The 19,606-nt window shown below is 51.0% G+C and overlaps 1 protein-coding gene and 1 long non-coding RNA gene across 7 annotated transcripts; one reads left to right on the top strand and one right to left on the bottom strand.

Annotated features, from left to right (window-relative positions):
- Positions 1-15: 15 nt before the first annotated feature.
- On the bottom strand, positions 16-9,951 carry SERPINB1 (serpin family B member 1). 5 transcript variants are annotated; one of them, XM_072945780.1, is made up of 8 exons: positions 9,910-9,938; positions 9,755-9,787; positions 7,531-7,705; positions 5,631-5,768; positions 4,459-4,576; positions 3,371-3,513; positions 3,120-3,287; positions 16-1,334 (listed from the first exon to the last, which is right to left on the bottom strand). In XM_072945780.1, exons 3-8 carry the CDS (start codon positions 7,696-7,698, stop codon positions 933-935), a joined length of 1,137 nt encoding a protein of 378 aa, XP_072801881.1. In that variant the 5' UTR covers positions 7,699-7,705; positions 9,755-9,787; positions 9,910-9,938; the 3' UTR covers positions 16-932. The 5 variants fall into 5 exon arrangements, with proteins under 5 accessions (XP_072801881.1, XP_072801880.1, XP_015090176.2 ...); XM_072945779.1 differs by lacking the exon at positions 9,910-9,938 and adding an exon at positions 8,675-9,044 and having other exon boundaries at positions 9,755-9,804; XM_015234690.3 differs by lacking the exon at positions 9,910-9,938 and adding an exon at positions 8,675-8,785 and having other exon boundaries at positions 9,755-9,770.
- On the top strand, positions 9,052-15,263 carry LOC116284428 (uncharacterized). 2 transcript variants are annotated; one of them, XR_012062509.1, is made up of 4 exons: positions 9,052-9,197; positions 11,101-11,261; positions 11,600-11,745; positions 14,264-15,263. It is a non-coding gene; the product is annotated as an uncharacterized lncRNA (long non-coding RNA). The 2 variants fall into 2 exon arrangements; XR_012062510.1 differs by having other exon boundaries at positions 10,837-11,261.
- The last annotated feature ends 4,343 nt before the right edge of the window (positions 15,264-19,606 follow it).

Raw genomic sequence — 19,606 nt, 5'->3', positions numbered from 1 at the left:
GAGGACTGAGGTCAGTCTGGTTTGCAGAATCTTAGGACAATTTATTAACCAGCCCACCAGCTTTGTGGGAGCAAGAAAATGCAGCATTTCAAGCCTCATTCCAAGGAGTGCGTTGACAGAGGTTTACACGAATCAAAGAGCTCCCCCACCCATCTCCTACCGCAGCTCGCGTAGCGCAGTCCCGTTGCCATAAAACCCTGTACCAGACGATGGAAGCGACGAGCCTTTATCAGAAACCACGGGAGAAGCTGGTTCACAGTGAGACTGCTGCACGCCCTCTTTGCTTAACCGTCTATCCTACGACATTTTTGTGTCCCTTCTTAGTCTCTTTCACGACACCCACTGCTTGACTCCTCATGACCCCACACCAACCACGTACGAGGAAGGATACAGGAGAACAAAAAAGAGAGGGCAGGGCATCGCCAGGTGGCTCTGCCATGATAGCACACAAATCCTGTCATGCTACACAGGGTCCGAGACACTGCCAAGGCCAAGGCAAGTCTGTCTTCGTGACCAGGGCCCTTAGTAGGGCTGCCCTCCTATATTTCAACTGAATATCCTTCAACAGTCAAGGTGTATGTCTATCACGGCTTCCAAAGCCTACCGTAAAAGCCATGACAGTGCGACCGCGTTCCCCACGGCTCTCAGGAGTGTACGGCAGCTTCGTGCATTGCTGCGTCGTCAAGAACCTATACACCTGATTTCTGATTTCTGCTTCTAACTTGATGCAATCAAAAGCGGTCATTGGATTTTTTTAGTATAAAAAAGAAGAACAGATACCCTTGCCAAGTTATAAGCAGACACCAGGGCTGTGCTTACAAAGGAAATTAAAGATTCATTTTCAGATAGTATTTTATGGTGAAGGTAACAAAAGCGGTCATCATTAAAAGAGCAGGTAATGAGTGCGAAGCTCGACCGGTAGCCCACAGTGTCTATGGGGAAGCAAGTCTGCCCAGGAACAGGATGTTACCGGAGGGGTTGTGCCGAATGAAGAAAATGAAAGGATGGTCGGCGATGAAGTTCTCCTCCGGCATCAGCATGGCGTAGGCGACGACGCCCGCGGTGGCGGCTGCCGCCTCTGTGCCCTCCTCATTTACTTCCACGAAGGACTTGTGGACAACTTTTGATACAAAGAGATCTCTGGTTCCCGACATGCCGGACAGATCAGCCTTGCTACAGAAGAGATCCTGCACACCCAGGCGGGCCAGCGGGGCGGTCAGGTCATAGCTCTCCTCCAGCCTGAACCGGGGCAGGTGGACGCTGACCTCAAGGTGCTCCAGACGGTCAGCTTTCGTCCACTTACGCAGCTTTTCCAAAGTCAGCTGTTGCTCAATCTGGAATCAGAATGGGCAAAAAGAGGAGGTGAGCACTGTCCCATAGAAGTGAGTTGATGGAGCGTTTTTTAAATGAATGGACCTGTAGTATCAGACGCTAGTTTCCTTCATGTTTTGTGCCAAAGGAGAATTCCATCTGGAGGTGTGGATCAACCACCCACCCATCCACACACCCACCCAACACCTATCCACTCACTCACCCATCCATCCAACCGCCCACCCACACACCCATCCCCCACCTAGGACTTACTGAGTCCCTGCCACACTGGATCACCGTGACAGTCCACCACGGCCGTTACTACCCTAGCTGGTTGAGTGGTGCAAGGGAAAATTTTAAAGGTTTCTTCTGTTTATTCTATTTATTCTGAACTCCAGTGATCACTGTGGGTATCTGTGAACCTCTTAACATGTTTAGCTCGTTGGTGAAAACAGAAGCAGACCAAGTGCCTTGTCTAAAACGGGAGAGTAGTAGCACATACTGAGAGCACTGTCGTAAGCACTGGACGAGTCCCCCTCAATAAAGCGCTCAGCGCACGGTCGGTGCTGTGCGACGTCACCGCGGCATCACCGCCACCACGGCATCACCGCCACCACTGCTCCCGTGCTGGCTCGGAGCCACGGGCCACTGTGCTGCTGATGCCAGGGTCCCTGTCATGAGGCTCCAGACCTTCTTGTTTACAATCAGGAAGTAATATGGAAACAGCAGGGAAAGAAGGGACACACTGGTTTCAGCACATGCTCTGTACCCGCAGGCGGCTGATGCCAGACCCTCCCCGACAGCAAGTCCAGTCAGTGAGGGGAGGGCACACGACGGCCAGAGACAGTGAAGAACCATCCTCTTCACGCTTTCCCCACCTCCTGGCGCCAGCAAGAGCTGCCACAGCCTTGAACCACAAGCAACAGGCAAGGCCCACGCTGGGGAGTGGGCTCATCTCTCAGCCAGCGGGTCACACGGGGCTGCTCCTCTCAGGTAGCTACCTGACATCTAATTCACAGTCCACCTGAGTTGGAGTGAGAAGGAGCACTATAATGATCAGATTTAATAGCCCATGACGAAGCCACAGGCTGTATCATTTGGGGGTCAATTTTTAAAATTGTTTTAATGAAACAACCCTCATGCACTGCACTTTCCTCCAAAGTTCATCTATGAGAGCGTCCGTGAGCTGCCACTGGCCAGTGGGACACCTGCTTTGTGCCCTGATGTTCCCACCATGCTGCTCACGGACAGCACTGAGCATCTGAACTGGGGCTGCGTGGTTGTCCCTGTCCGTGGGCTCCTGCACAAAGGAGGGCCCGAGACCTGGAGGGACAGTCAGGTGGGCTCACTAAACACAGAACTAGCACCCACACCCCACACCCCCACACACACCCCTACACACACCTACACAGACATGCACACACCCACACATACCCACACACACACCCCTACACAGACATGCACACACACATACCCACACACACCCACACACCTACACAAACACGCACACACATTCACACCCCCCACACACCCCCACACACCTACACAGATATGCACACACACACCTACACAGATATGCACACACACACACATACCCACACACACACACCCCTACACAGACATGCACACACACAGACATGCACACACACCCACACACACACCTACACAAACATGCACACGCACACCCACATCCCCCATAACCCCACCCCCCACACACACACCCCTACGTAAACACCCACACACCCACACAGACACGTGCGTGCGCACACACACACACACACACAGCCGGCGCCTCTGCGTACACGCACCTTCCGCAGCCCCGTGGACTCGTCCTCGATGTCGTCGGGCAGCAGGATGACCATGCTGAGGTCCCCGCCCTGGTACGGCAGCTCCAGCACCCGGCACTTCAGGTCCTTGATGTAGCCCAAGGGAAGCTTCTTCTTCTGGTACATCATCCTCACTGTCTTGGTGTCTTTCTGAGCGGTGGGAAGACAGACGGCGCGCGTCACCGTCTGCGGCCGCCAGCCCAGAGCAGCTGCGGGCCGCGGCCGCGCCTCACCTTGTTCAGCCGGAACGTGGCGTCGTGCGTGGCCTCCGTCGCGAATTTCTCCTGCCAGTTTCCTTTGAAATAGATGGCGTTCACCAGCACAAGCTTAGTCATGCTGTCCACCACACCTGAAGCCAGCAGCTCTGGAATCTTCCCTAAAAAGATAAAGTTACCTTTTTAAAAATCCACCTATTGGAATTCCAGATTTGACCTGACCTTCGGTTGGCACAGACATGCGATTCCAACGTGCCCTTCTGTTCAGTTTCCTGCAACGTGGTGTTACGTTAGCGCAGCCACCGGAGTGCCTCTGCTGTAAGCCAGCCCTCGGCGGGCAGAGCAGGGTGACACACAAACCAGCCCGAAAGGGCCGTGTGTCACAGCGAGTCAGACGTTTAAAGGGCGAACAATAGGCATTCTCCTTTTCTGGAGTGTGGGATACACAGTGGGCCACTCTTTTTCAGGAAAAGGAGAGAATTCCCTAACCAAAAGTTTCAGCCACTGGTGAATAAATCCCTTCCTCAAATCCTCCAGCGGAAGCCTCTCACAGGAAAGCGTTAAACAAACATCCGAAAGGTGGGACAGCTCCTCCCCTGAAACACAGGCCCCACTCAAGACAGCGTGGCCGCGGCAGTCCCCAGTGGAAGGAAGACAGGGGTCCTGTGGGTGCCCTGACCATCCTGTGACCACGACAGAGTCACAGTCCAAACAACAGCCTTAGGAGACACAGCCCCACCTGCCGTCCCTGACCTCTTAGATAAGATGCTGGCAAAAAAATATTTATGACCACAGCAGACTGTAAATCTTGATTCACAAAATTTTCATTCCTTTTATTCTACTTTTAATATCAGCTTTAACTTTTAAATGTAGTTTGGGGAATTTATGGGGAAAAAATATTTAGCATCTTCAGTTAAATCATGTTTACCTTTCCACTTGGAGGAATCTCTACATTTGAAAGCTGTCCAGCACTGGGCAGTGCAGAGGGGACCCCAGGGTCGGGCTGTGGGGTGACGAAAGGGGAGAGGGGGTCCCCCACTGGCAAGAAGGAGAGGAGAGGAAAGAGAAGACCAGCGCGCGTGTCCAGCCGGGCTGCCACTGCTCACCCTCTGTCTGCCCTTTGACCCACTCATTTATGGCCTTCCTCGCGTCTTCGGAGGCCTGCTGAAAATCCACGCTGGCCAGCTCAGCGCCGTACATTTTCTGAGTTGAAGCTAAGAACTCCTGTTTAAGAAAAAAAAAAAGGAAATGTGATGAATAACTCCTACTACATACAGGAATGGTTCTCTAAAATCTTTTAAAACAACAGAAACTGTCCCAAAGGATATATTTCATTGTAACCAAAAAACTCTAACCCTTTTACTTTTTTTTATTATAGTGAAAAACATAATGTTCAACTGATGATCTTAAACATTAAAAAAAACTCTTATTGAAGTGTATTGATTTACAATGTTAGTGTCAGGTGTAGAGTAAAATGATTCAGTTATACATACACATACATATGTATTTTCTCTTCTCAGATTCTCTTCCACTATACGTTATTATAAGAAACTGAATATAGTTCCCTGTGCTAAACAGTAGGTCCTTCAGATCCACAGACATAGAAAACAAATTTATGTTTACCAGTGGGGGAAGGGGGTGGGAAGGGATAGACTGGGAGTTCGAGGTTTGCAGATACTAACTACTATATATAAAATAGTTGAACAACAAGATTCTTCTGTACAGCACAGGGAACTATGTTCGATATTATAGTCACCGATAATGAAAAGAATATGAAAACAAATATGTGTATGTATATGTGTGACTGAAACTTTATGGTGTGCACCAGAAACAGACACAAAGTTGTAAACTGACCACACTTCAATAAAAATAAATAAATAAATAAATTTAAAAGGTAGGTCTTTGTTCATCAATTTTATATATAGTGACGTGTGTCTGATCATAACCATTTTTTGGTGAACAGTTTAGTCGTTTCAGTGTTGTGTAAAATTTACCAATCCTTTTCTAACCTTCGACTAACATATTTATAAACAAGCGGGTCCTGATTACACTGGGCAGTGAACCGCGGAATTCACTCTTGCTTTAGTGAAACAGCCAGGGTCGACCTTTTCCTTGTGGAGATGGAGAATGAACCCACATCCACTCGTGGGAACGCTTCATTCTGGATCGTTTTTCTGAATGTTTCTGAAAATTAAAACTGACTTCTGAGACGTGATTGTGCTGGAAAAAAAGGGCGCGCTCTGCCTGGCGAGTTTCGGAGCAGAGCACAAGTACGCACGGGGAGGAAGTCGTAGGTTTTCTCTCCGAAGAGCCTGTTAGCGACTTTCAGGGTGTAAGCAGCCCCACATTTGTTGATATCAGCATTCAGACTCTGAAATCTTGAGTGAATCTCCTCAACCTCCTTGAAATAGAGAGCCTGAAAGAAGGGAAATATTATTTCTACAACCATTTATTTTGAAATTATAAACTGATTCCTTGGCATTTGCTTCCATCAAATTAAATTAGTATATTTTTATTGCTAATTACTGATGATCCCCAGCCCAACACTTTAGTCATTTTCATTGGAGAACAAATAAGAGAAAGTCCGAAATGTACAGCTTTCGGAAACATAATTACATTAGAAACTGTTTTCACATCATTGTTTTTGTTATAACAATGGTTCCACACATATGAGTGGTTAACAGGCTAAATATTTATACAAGTCAGCTTTTTTCCAAAAAAAATCATAAATATTATGCTCACATGTATATTCTGTATCAAATACAATTTTACTGAAAATTCTCAGAAATAAACAGTAAAACAGAATCATCAGCTATGCGGGAACACAAAGAGATCAGAGTGAGGGGCTTTTCAAATTGCATTATTGGCATCAATAACTCATTTAGAAATAACTTCTCTAAACTTAACATTGGGTGATGGGTGGAGGGTACAGCTCAGTGGTAAGAGCACGTGCCTCGCACACGCAATGTCCTGGCTTCAATCCCAGCACCTCCATCAAAAAGAAAAAATTTTAAAAGACAAATCAACTTAGCACTGGGTACAAGTTTAATTCCCCATGTATCAGTTACATCAAGAGTCCCCTTTATGGTTTTATGGGGCCTGGGCTGGTTCCTTGCTTCTGAAACAAGGAGAACAAACGTCCACAGTATACAAAGTGCAGGAACTGAGCTATGGGACGTCTGTGTGGGTACGTGACCCACGTCTTTCCTGGAAATGGGGGGAAAACTTAAGACTGTTCTCTGCTGAGGTTAGAAAGTTCCTGGAAAACCTCAAAGAAGAAGCCGAGATGACCCTGCAGGGGGCAGCTCACAATTCTTAGTACCAGAGTTTTTTTTAACGTGGATTTTGAAAACTTTCAAATGCTTTTGTATCGGCCACGATAGAAAAAGTTGGTTTTCCGTAAAGTACAGACAGAAGCTCTGCAGCTGGAACGAGCCCGTCAACTTGAATCCGGGCTGGACAGTCCCTGGCTCCAGGGCAGCATAACCCGTGACCTGCCTGTTAGAAGGACCTCCACTCTGGTCCTCCTTCCAGGATGGCCAGCGTTCCCCACTCAGAGTATAGGGCACCCAGCACACCTGCGGCCTCCACACCCACCAAGGACAGAAGGGGCTTCTGCATCACTGCTCCCCTACCCCTGCAGGGCCCTCCTGCTCACCCAGGAGCCCCAGGTCACAGCCCAGCCTGCCACACTTGGTGCCAGGGCCAGGTCTAGGGACACGGGGTCACACGCTCAGTGTCCCCTCCACTTCGCCATTGTGTGTCATTATGCCCAAAAGGACGCGGCAGGCATTATGCGAGTAGCCCAGCATCACAGGCAGAGCGGAAGCTGGACAGTCCTCGAGAGCAGGAGGCGCTGTGGCTTCCAGGAAGGCCGTGCAGACTTCCTCTAGAACAGGGCTCTGTCCGCCTTCTTCACTGCTCTGCCCTCAGCCCCACCAAAGACAGCGCCTGGCACATCACAGGTGCTCACTCAAGACTGGATGGTGAATGACAGCCTGCCCCCAAGGCTATTCTTGGGGCTTTTTCTGAAAGTCTGACCTCAGGAGGGATAGCATGATGCACGATGCGGGACACAGAAAGCCAGCTCTGCACTCACTCAAAGGCGCGGCTTTCTGGGGCAGACCATGGCGGGGCTCGGCCGGGGAAGCAGGCCATTTCTGCCAGTTGCTGCTCACCTTGGACATCTGCTCCGAGGTATTGCCTCTAGTCCCCAGAAAGATCATGGCCAGCGCTGACGAAATGCTGAAGGGGGAGAAGAAGATGTTCCCCGCAGGATTGCTCTCATTCACAGTGCGGAACAGGTCCAAGGCGAAGCGGGTGTTTGCCGCGCTCAGCTGCTCCATGGTGAGGCTGCAACACAGAATAGAGCCCCAGCTGCCAGTGTCACACAGCCGTGAGCGCTGCCACGGCCACCTCCTCCTCAGCCTGGCCCAGCCCTGAAGCACCCTGCAACTTGTGTTTCCTCTCTCTCTCGCCCCCTCACCCTCTCTTCCAGGAGGCAAGAACACTGCTGTGGGGACCACAGACATCTGGCAGATTCCTGCTGCAAGTCCCCTCCAGCATCCAGTTGCTGCCTTTTAAAGATAACAGAGAACATTCCTTTCTTAATACCCACCTGCCCGAGCTGAACTAACTAGACAAAGATTGAACTGACAAGGCCCCGCAGCCAGACCACCAGGCCCCGCGGCCAGACCGCCAGGACCTGCCGCAGCACCCCCCCCCCCCGCCCAGAGTCTGGCAGCTCTGCCTTCTCACGACCCCTCCTTTCCCTGCTTCCTCAGCACCCACCAATCAGTTTTGTGCACGAGCTGATCACACACCCTGCGACCCCTCTGTGCCCAATGCCACGCAAGCACACGGAATTAAAGGTAACCGTCCCTAAAAAAGACCTCAGCAACCCCGCCTCGGGGCTCACCTCCCGTCTGTGGGGCCTGCTGTTGCCTACGGCAGAGTACCCTCATAAACTGCTTTCCTGTTTTCACCCTTCGTCTTTGGGAAATTCTCTGCCGCCCGCGCACTGCCCCACCGGACCCACGACAGCTGTCCCCATGCACAAATGTGGCAGCTAGGATTCAGCAGTGACAGCGGACCAGGACCCTGTGCCCTGAAGACTGGGGGGCCTGCGGGACCCTCCCTGCTGCTCCGGGAGCACGCACACTTCCACCCTCCCATTCAAGTCTCTGACTCCTCTGGGCCATGAATCCACTGCCCACATTTACCTGAAAAAGGATGTTTCTGTTAGAAAATCAGAGCTACCTGCTCCCCATTAAAGCCAATTCCAACGAAGCAGATAAAATTACCCTCATTTTTATGACTCACTGGGTAATGTTCAGCGAGGTTAAGTGTCCAGAGTCCCACAGCTGGTGCGGGGTATGAAGGCTGGGAAACCCAGCACGGTTCCCGGGGACAAGACGCCGCTCAGCAGGGTGCCTGCAGGTGACGCCGGGCTCTGCTCAGCCCCCCGCTGTCCCCACCTGATCCCTACTCTCAGGGCACGTTTCCCCTCACTCAGGCCACGAAGAGTAACGGTCGTGCCCGCTGCCCCGCGTGAAAGCAACACGCTCAGTTATTACTGTTGCTGCTGGTAAGCAATCTCCAGGGCGGCGCGGCCTCCGCTCCCTGCCTCCCGCGCAGAGCGGGGAAGCGGCTCCTCCGGGCCGCGCCGAGGCTGCCTGGAAACCGGAGCGAACTCCGGCAGGAAGGGAGAGAGAAAACGTCCAAACTTAGACATCGCTTCCGCCTTCGGGCCGCCAGAGAGCCACCTCCTTCCGCGGCAGGATGCCGGGCCTAGCGCTCTCCACCGGCGCTGGGAGCCTCGGGGAAGGGCGCACGGCGGGGCGGGGTGAGCACCGGACGCGGGGACCCGGGCGGGGCGCGCGGCGGGGAGGGGTGACCCCGGACGCGGGGACCCGGGCGGGGCGCGGGGCGGGGTGACCACCGGACGCGGGGACACGGGCGGGGCGCACGGCGGGGCGGGGTGAGCACCGGACGCGGGGACCCGGGCGGGGCGCACGGCGGGGCGGGGTGAGCACCGGACGCGGGGACACGGGCGGGGCGCACGGCGGGGCGGGGTGAGCACCGGACGCGGGGACCCGGGCGGGGCGCGGGGCGGGGTGACCACCGGACGCGGGGACACGGGCGGGGCGCACGGCGGGGCGGGGTGAGCACCGGACGCGGGGACCCGGGCGGGGCGCGCGGCGGGGCGGGGTGACCCCGGACGCGGGGACCCGGGCAGGGCGCGGGGCGGGGTGACCACCGGACGCGGGGACCCGGGCGGGGCGCACGGCGGGGCGGGGTGAGCACCGGACGCGGGGATCCCGCGGGGCGCTTGCAGATCGGACCCGGCTGACCTCTCCCGCCGGCCCGCCCGACCTCCCCGCGCCGCCAGCCCGGCCTTACCCGCTGCTCTGCTGCCTGGACTGGGCACGAGGTCTGGGAAGAGAGCCGAGCGCGGCCCTTATAGCAGCAGAAGGGAGTGCCGCCCGTGGGGACGGGCGCGGGTGGGCGGGGCGCCCTGCCCCCTGCCCCCTGCCCCCTGCCCCCGGGTGACTTACCTCCTAGGAGCGCGGGCTGGGCTCTGCACGAGGGGAGGTGCGCAGGGCTCAACGCAACGCCCTCCTGTGGTGGTGGCGGGGTCAGCACCTCTCTGAGATCAGGCAAACTCACTCTGTCAAGGACCTGCTGGGCTATTTCTCACTAAGGTGTGAATAACTGAGATGACATAATGGGTCACCTCTTAGAGGGCAAACCAGCCCCTTTTGAATCCCATCTATACACTCCAAACTCTCAGGTTTTTGAGGGGCCTCTAGGGTGAAACAAAACAGCCCTAAACGACATCCTTGATGTCACTGTCCTTCAGGTACTAAAGTGGGTTCAGCCCAATAGTCCCCTCACCAGGCTGGGTCAATTCACATGCCACACAGCCTGAAAACCCACATCTATGTGAGTGAAGCATTTCTTACCCGTTATACTAAATTTTAAACTAACCAGTTTTCCCCCTATAATGTTAAAATAGAATGGCTATGGTCGAATAATAGAAGCAAGAACTCCTTCTGTGGGGTTTTCTGTTTGTGTCCCCCTGCCAAATGTCTGGGTATGTAATTTCACCAAAATTTACAGTACTTGAGGATATGCAATAATTCTGCATTCTTGAAATTTCCCCCCTGCTTTCTTGCAAATCTCAGCATGAAAAAGGGACAAAAGAAAAATCCTACTTTTCAATTAGTTTGGATAATACAGTGTAAGTGGGTTTGTAGATTTTTTTTTTGACTCTGAGAATTTGTTTATAAGGAAAGAAGCAGAGAAGAACCAGTATTAGAGAGAAAAATACTCTCCATAGATTTTTAAACAAGAGGGAGAATAAATAAGAGGTTAAGATTGTCACTTGTTTTACACCTGATTGGAATAAAGAAACCATTTACTGAGAGCCAGTCCTAGTTAAGTTTTGATGAAATTGGTAACCTTGTCACCATTTCTTACAGAATAGAGGCCCCTCATCGGCTTCCAGCAAGAGGTCGGTGTGAGGAGGTCAAAAGTCACAGGCTGCACGGAAAGGTTGTTAAATTAAAATCCAAGACAAGTAGACCAAGGAAAAGGGTTCTGAATTTTCTTTTTTTTCTCCTGACACTTGGTGATCTGAGTCAAAGTAAATGAAACAACTTCCTAAATCATTGCATGTATCATACAAGTTTCAAATAGAATGCACCTTTGTACATGAATCATCAATCAATCCATGTCTGTGCAAGGTGGAGGCAGAGTGGCCACTCTGTGCGTATTCGGGGCTCCAGAGTGTAAAGGGCCCCTGTCCAAGGTCATGCGGAGATTCTGGGACTCGCCTGATGGCACCATCGCTGTGTTGCTCCGTGGGGCAGATGTGCTCAACCTGAACGCGCGGTACCCTGGCCAGGTCAGCAGTTTCACTCCTCGGGGACAGACCCAATAAAATGCACAGACAGTGGGCGTGGAGGCATGCCTGATCATAACAAACCCTGTGTTCATTTTTAACACAAGGGTTGTGAGTGGGTGGGGGAGGGGACCTCTGGGGTGCCGGGGACCTGCTGCTTCCTGACGTGGGTGGTTACACAGGCGTCTTGGTTTGTGATCATGCACTGAGGGCTGCACATAAACTGTGTGCTTTTCTGCGTGTGTTACACTTTAGCAGAAATTAAGTAGCAACAAAAAATGTTAATTGTTGGTGATTATTTTATTTTCTGTATCTGCTCACCCCCCCCACCTCCCAACCAGGATTAATCAGCTTGGAGCCGATCGGGGCCCTTTGTCACCCAGCTCCCCTAACTATCGCAAGTGTGCCCAGGGGACTCAGGTGAGCTAGTGACCCTATGCCCTTCCTGCTCCCACACACCCAGCAGCACAAGAATCCTCGAATCCAGGTAAGATTTCCTGTCTGATCCCTCATATGGGGACCCATCAGTCACTGGTTCACGGTGTGGGATGAGAAAGCTGCATAAATTTTTCGAAGACCCACAGCCAGGTTCATAAAACCCATGGGAAGGAGAAAATCCCAGACAGGCATCAAGAGATCTTTGAGAACTAACTGTCCACGTGCTGCTGACCTCAAAGGTGACCATGTTGTGGTCAGTGAACAAGATCTCTGCACTATTTCAGTTTTGAAACATGTTTTGAGACTTGCTTAATGGCCCAGAATGTGGTCAACTTTTGTAAATACTTCCTGTATTCAGAAATATCCTACGCCCGTTAGGGGCGGTGCTCTGTATGTGGCCCCGGGGACAAGCGCACTGACCGTTTCAGTCAGTTCTGTACTTAGATTTACTGAGTGTGCTCAGCAAGGTAGTGACTAGATATCCGTATTTCCACTGACTAGCAACACACAGGAAATGAAACTAAAAGAAAGATTCCACTTGAAATGGTGTCAAAAAATTAAGTACCTGGAAATATATCTAATAAAACATATGCCTAATAAAACATAATAAAACCTCAAAGAAAGATTTTTAAACATTATTAAAAGAAAAACTTTTTAATTGAGGTAGTGGGGATTGAACCCAGGGCCTCGTGCACGCTAAGCACGTGCTCTACCACTGAGCTATACATCCACCCCTGTATTAAGAGAAATTTTTTTAATTAAATAAATGAATAAATACATCACATTCATTGAGTGGAACTCAATATCGTAAAGACCGTTGTTTTTCTCTGATTGATTTTTAATCAATCCCAATCTTAATAAATATTCCAAAGAAAGGATATGTGTATGTGTGTGTTTGTGAAGCCAGGCAAGCTGATTACAAAAGGTGTACAGTGATGCAAATGGTCAAAACGTTCTTGAAGAGCAAGGCAAAGAGGACATGTTCTACGAACTATGCAAACTTGCAGAGCTGCAGTAATTAGCCCAGCACGGCACTGGTGCAGGGACAGACGACAGACAGTGAAACAGAAGGGAGAGCCAGAAACAGGTCTTTGCAGGTACTGGTATCTGATGTATGACAGAGGTGACAAGGCTTCAGTGGGGAGATGACAGAATACTTGATAAATGGTGGGGACAACTGAATACCTATATGCAAAAATTAAAGAAAGAAAGAAGGAGAAAGAGAGAAGGAGGGAAGAGAGAAAGACTCCTTACCTTCTTACATTAAACCAAAAAATCAAGTCCATGGATGTTTAAGATCTATGAAAAGCTATGTGAAAATAAAGTGAAACAAGCTTTTAGAAGAAAATGTAGGAAATTTTCCCATGAGTTCGGGGTAGGACGATTTTGAAGAAGACAAAGAAAGCATCTACTATGAAGGAAGTGATTAATAAATTCTACTACTTTAAGAATAAGAATTCCTGTTTATTACAAAAACACCAATAAGATGGTTAAAAGACGAGCCGAGGTGGGAGTAGGAGGTGGGGGAGGGTACAGCTCAGCGGTGGAGCACGTGCTTGGCACACACAAGGTCCTGGGTTCAGTCCTCAATACCTCCACTAACCAAAAAAAAAGACAGGCCACACAATTGAAAGAGGGTTGAGGGCATACAGTGGACAAAGACTGTTAATCACACATGTAACTTCTACAAATAACATTAAAAACACATTTAAAAAATGAGTGAACAATTTGAAAAAACACTTTAAAAGAGGAACTCCAAATGGCATAAAAAGATGTTAAATACAAACTAACAAACCTAGAACATAACAGGATAACTTACACTCGCACAGCCAAAAAAGTAAAAATTCTGACGATTCTAAGTGTGGCCACAAACGCAGAGCCACCAGCCTTCTCTCACTCCTGGGTTTTGGGGGATTGCAAACTGGGAAAACTATTTTGGAAAACAGTTCAGTGTTATTTAAGAATGTTAACCCTGCAATTCTTCTCCTTGAGAAGTGTGTTCACATTTACACCAAGACATTTACAGGAATGTTGCAGGTAAATCTGTTGGTGAGCCCCAAAGGTCAACTACAGCAGGATGGGGATGTAAGTGATGACATATCTATTCAGTGGAATACTACGTAGCAATGGAAAGGGATAGATTATTGCTGCATTGTTGTAATTGTAATTACTAAGTTGAGAAATCTTTGAAGAGGCTCCTGGTGCAGGAATGGTGGGAAGACATTCATTCCAAGGAGTATGGATGGAGTGAGCAGTCTCCCATTGCCTGGATCCAGTTTGATGGTCATTCGGTGGTCACTACTCTCCACGACCTCCTGCAGCACGTGTGAGGCTCAGTCCCTGGCTGGGATGCAGTGTGGCAGATGCAGCCGTGACAATGAAGAGCTGTGAGGAGGCTGTGCCAGCAAGCTGGAAGAGGGGTCAATGCTAGACTTGAGGGGCTTGGCCAGCTGTGGCAGGCGTGCCTGTAGATGTGAGGATAGACCTTGTCCTCTGAGCATCCACCAGGCTTGGGAGTATCATGCAGTAGTGGCTTAAATTTGTACTATTCTCTTGCCTTTGTTTAGATGTTTCTAGTTGGAGAAAACAAGTTTGGCAGGGGGACCAACTCATCATGCACTTGCTGCATTAATTGAGGGAACAAACTAACGACTGTGCATTTGTGTGACAGTAGCAAGACCTTGACTCATCTTAACAAGCTGCCAGCCTCGAGTCAGCGTCTTTGGAAATACCAAAGTCAGCATGGGGACAGCTGGGCTCCATGCTCCAGACTGAAACACCTTCCAGAAAAGGAACTGAAGAGGGGAAATCAGATCCTCAATACCAGGTGAACTGATGATAGAAGGCGTTACAAGGACACGGTTGTTGAAGGTGAGTCAGCTTTCAAGCAGAACACACAGGCGAGCAGGCACCCCTGCATCAGCCGGTCCTGGTCAGAGCAGGGCGCCCCCTGCCCCGTGAGCATGCAGCGCGCCCTTCCTCCAGCCTGAGGTCCTAGGAGCACATCCTCCTCATCCCTCTGCTCGGGAGGACGTGTGGACACCACCAACACCGCGTCCCTCCGACTCATCCCGGCCGGCTGGTCCTACAGGAATAAGGGAACTGTCCGTCCCCTGAGGGGTTTCCTCATGACCCAAATTATTCCTCCTGCCTGCACAGCCTGAGAGTAGAAGTGAGTTAACTCAGACTTGTCTCCACCTTCAGGCAAGTGGATTACTGACTATCCAGAACCCCCACAAACACCTTGATTTTCTTTTTTCTTCAAAAGTCATTTTGAATTAGCTTGCCTCCTGATTCAGTTTAAGAAATTAAATGAGTGAATTATTATACTTTCAAAAATTGAAGTATAATTGATTTACAATATTATGCTATTTCAGGTGTGCAGCAAAGTGATTCGGTTACACATACACGTATACATCTATATTTTTTTCCAGTTCTTTTCCACTGCAGTTTATTGCAAGGTATTGAATACAGTTCCCTGTGCTGTACAGTAAATCTTTGTCGTTTGTCTGTCTTATATACAGCAGTGTGTCTACGTTAATCCCAGACTCCTAATTTTTCCTTATCTACCCCCCTTCCCTTTGGTAACCATAAGTTCCTTTTCTATGTCTGTGAGTCTGTTTCTGTTTTGTAAATAAGTTTATTTGCACTATTTTTTAGATTCCACATATAAACGGTATCATATGATACTTGTCTGACTTACCTCACTTAGGATGATCATCTCTAGGTCCATCCATGTTGCTGCAGATGGCGTTAGTTTATTCTTTTTTCACGGCTGAGTGAATTTTTATACTTTGATCGCCGAGAAGCTTAATGGAGGTATGGTCTTCACAGCGGTGTCTGTAAGTGTTTTAAGTGGGATTATTATGGACACGTTATCTCCCCATTAGCGTGCCTTCTAGATAAGACGTTTTATTTTAGATGACCAATCTCCAAACATAAACACAATTTACAGTACTCCATGGGCATGGAGACATTTTCATCTTAAAAAGTAATTTTTGTATACCAGGAGCTGTATCCACCATAGTTAGAAGAGACATGTGAGGGTTGTATGTACTGAATTCTTTACACTTGTCTGTAATGATTTATTTTTAACTTGTTCAAACAAGGAAAGTGAGTTGAAATCACTTTACAAATACTCATGTTTTCCTAAAAATGGTCTGAGAATTTTAGGTGAGACACAGTAATTTCATGACAATGAATAATTTTGGACCCTGGGTTGTGGCTGCAGGTGACTAGACCCCCCCTAGGAAATTCTGAGTAAGTTACAGTTTCACATCTTGAGTAGCTTAAGTGACTGAGGCCACAGAAACAGATAAAATAACCTCTCAGAGTTTCATGCAGTCTTGTTAGTTTTCAATAAAATTTCTGTTGCTTTTATTTAACAATAAAATTTCTGTTGGTTCCGTTGGGACCAAAGCTCGTCTTCAGACTTCAGCTGTGTAGCCTACCTTTGCCCTCTTGGGGGCAGCATCTCATCGCCACCGACTGTCTCAGCCGCTGGGCCGTCTGGACACCAGGAACTCATGTCGTTCTTTCTCCTTCAGGCAAGCTCAGTTCCCCTTGCTAGGGTAGCTGGAATTTCCATACAATTAACTCCCTCTTATAAATATTCCTGTGGAGTAACTCTGCCAGCACCCTCCTCGGACCTCACCTGCTCCCGTCGCAGGGCCCCTCCTGTAGTGTCTCCCCCGGGAAGGCCTCTTCCTCTGCAGTCTTCCTCCTCATGTCCTCTCCTCCTGGGGGGAAGGACTCCTCCTATTCTGCTCTCTTCTCAGCACCACCCCCTTGCTGAGCCCCTCCTTGGCCTCTCCTCTCATCCCACGTTACTTTCTTTGGCTTCTAGCATCTGTCACCATCAGAATTATCCTGTTTCTGAGCAGAATGTCACATGGTGGGAGCAGGGCTTCGGGCCCAGTTTCCAGAGCGGCACCTGCACGTAGCGGACCTTCAGTTAACATCGTTGAGTAAGCGTGTGAACACGCGAGTGAAGGGCGTAGCCCAGGACAGACGATGTGGTGTTGCTCGGTCACGTTCCTCGGTGAAAGGATGGACTGACGACGCTGGTGCAAATGGAAGTGTTGTCCAAAGAGGATGAGTTCAACCCCAGTACAAACAGCTCTAACGCAAGAGAGAAAATGGCACACGCGGCCCAAGATGGCGCGAAAAGCCTGCCCTGGGAGCTCAGAGCCAAGAAGGACACTTTCCCACGCCTTTCATTTCTGCTCAGGCAGCGCGCTGAGTGCGCGGCAGAGAATAGTTAGCTGATTGTAGAAGGGACCCAGCGTGTGACTCACCTGAGACAGTGGTCTCTCAAGGTAGACCTCAGGGCCCTGCGCGTGGTCTCCCTGCGCTTCTGCGTCGCCCTCTCACAAGCAAGCCGCACGGAGGCACAGAAGGACGTGCAGGGTAAACTTGCAGCAAGTGCAGCCCTGTTGTAGGGGATGACGGAGCTGAGACTCAAAAGAGCTCCTCTGGCTGATGTGTCATCTCAAACCAACACAAAAAAATGTCAGAAAGAGAATAAAGGTGTTTCAGATGCAGATGTTAAGAAATCAGTTTTGCAAATACCAGAGGTGAGAGGCCTGTTTCATAGCAGTTCACGTGAGACAAATTCTGAAATTGTAACTGACCACAAACTCAATATTCACCAGTATGGTTATGAAGGCCTTCGTATGAATGGAAGGAGACGGTCCAGCTTCAGTGAGGGCCGTTCCACTGCCCCGCGTTCTGGCCTGCACTGTTCAGAGAATGGCTTTCAGATGCAGGAGCCACAGATACTCAGAGGGGGATGAGAGGGATGTTCCGCAAGGAATTTTGGAAGGAATCGGATTGGCTTAATTTAAAGAGGGTAGGACGGAAATGGGGAGGGAGACCATGATGCGGGTGACTCGGGGTGCCAGCTTCGAGGGCAGCCTCCGCGGTATGAGCCCCGGCCCGCCTGCTACAGGCTGAGTCCCTCGGGCAAGTATCTCGCACCCTCAGTGTCCCAGATGCCTCATGTATAAACAGCGATGGCAGCTCTCCTCGGGTGTGGGTGGGTTCCACGCAGCATCTCTAAACACTGGAAGCACTGCCGACGAGGCACCCGGGGTGACAGAGCAGTGCCCAGCGCAGCGCGTGGGTGAAACTTAGGCCCTGACGCTGCCTCGGAACTGGTGTTTAGGATGTGATGACAGGAAATGAGCCACTGACGAGAGAATCTGTCTCAGGGAACACAGCCTCTCACTCCACCCACTGGCGGCCCGTTGCACAGTTGATGACAGTGAACCTCCTCTGGGTGCGGGCCTGGTGGGGCTGGGACATCGGGCTCTGCCCCGGGTGGGGTGGCCTGGAGCTGAGCCCGGCGCCAGGGATCCCTGCCAGGGCAGCCCTCGGCACCCTCCCCCGCCTCTTCTGACATTTCCTTCACCAGAAACAAAGTATGCAAACAGAACAAAGCACTTAACCCACGCTCTCACTCCCTGAGGCTTCTCTTCTGAGTAAATTTCCTTACTTTCAGCCCAGCTCACAAGGGTGTCACTGTAAAGCTTTTCGAATCCGCAGCTCGTCCACATGGAGGCAGGGCGTCCAGCTGCGAGGGCTCCACGTCACCTGCTACTGTCTGCACGCCACCAGCCGGCACCGGCTGGGGTCCTGCGATTCAGTTGGCTCCGACACTCGCTGCCCGGCGCTGGGCAGACCCCACAGCTAGGGGTTCCCCGGCTGCAGGCACCAGTCAAAAGTCCCAGCTTCCCACCTGTCCTCTGACTGTAAATTCAGGGGTTCCCGCAGCCCCTCCTCAGTGTCTGTCGTCCTCCAGGACGACTCACGGAGCTCAGGAAGGTGCTCGGCTTACTCTTACCGGTTTATCGTAAAGGAAAGGACACAGCTTGGGAGCAGCCAGACAGGAGGGAGGCACAGGACGGGGGGGTGGGGGTGGGGAGGGGGCTCCCGTGCCCTCCCTGGGACTCCCCTCCCAGAACCCCGATGTGTCACTAACCCAGAGACTCTCCAAATCTCAGTGTTCAGGGTTTTTCTTAAGCCAAGGCCACTTGATTGAACTCAGTCCCCAGCCCCTCTCCCTCCCACAGAGATCTTTGTGGCGGGGGGGTGGGGGGGTGGTACAGGGCACCTGAAAGTCCCCACCTTTCCGGGCTTGGTCTTCTCAGTGGGGACAGCCCCTCCCGTGACAGTATCCAGTGAGGCACTTCAGTCTCGTAGAAGCAAGTGTACGTGAAGGGGTTCCTTACAGGTAACCACACACCAGTCACTCAGGAAATCCCGCAAGTTTCAGGAACGGGGACAAAGACCAAATCTATTTTGCCTACATCACATATAAACCCACAGATGACCTGGCTCTTCCTGATGCTGACATCACATGCGGTCAGACAGGCACTCCCAGCTGAAGGGGCTGAAAACTCATGACAGTGTGACTGGAAAGTCTACTGTCGGACAGCAGACATCCCTCTGGCCCAAAGGTGCCCGCTTGACTAACAGCAAGCACAGCCCAGCAGGAGCTCTCTCTGCGGTGGCCTCTCCGGCCACCCCATCACTAGCTCACGGTGCTCGCCCTCTTGACACAGCGTGGCCCTGTCCTTTGCACTGAAGTGATGGGTTTACTCCCCAAGCAAAGCCTCCGGGATGGTGCTTCCCGGGGGTCTCCGTGTCCACAGCGTCATGGGAGACTTTGCCACCTCAAGACGCCTCCCGAAGAAGCCAGGAGATGCGTGCTGAGGACAGCTGAGTTTCTCAGGGTGGGAGGTGGGAGTGGGGAGGAACCCAAAGGGCAGTGCTGGGAAGCAGAGGGTGCTTGCAGAGGGGTGCCTGCTGCCACCCTCCCGGGCTCTTGGACTCTCTAGTCAGTAGGGACTGCTGAGAGGCCAGATGAGGGGCTCAGGCAGGGTGTGCCGGGACTCGTGCTGCAGCAC

The sequence above is a fragment of the Vicugna pacos genome, chromosome 20 (genome assembly GCF_048564905.1).
Source record: "Vicugna pacos chromosome 20, VicPac4, whole genome shotgun sequence".
NCBI lineage: Eukaryota > Metazoa > Chordata > Mammalia > Artiodactyla > Camelidae > Vicugna > Vicugna pacos.
The sequence above is the reverse complement of the archived record's forward strand: the minus strand, read 5'-3'. Positions and strand labels throughout refer to the sequence as shown.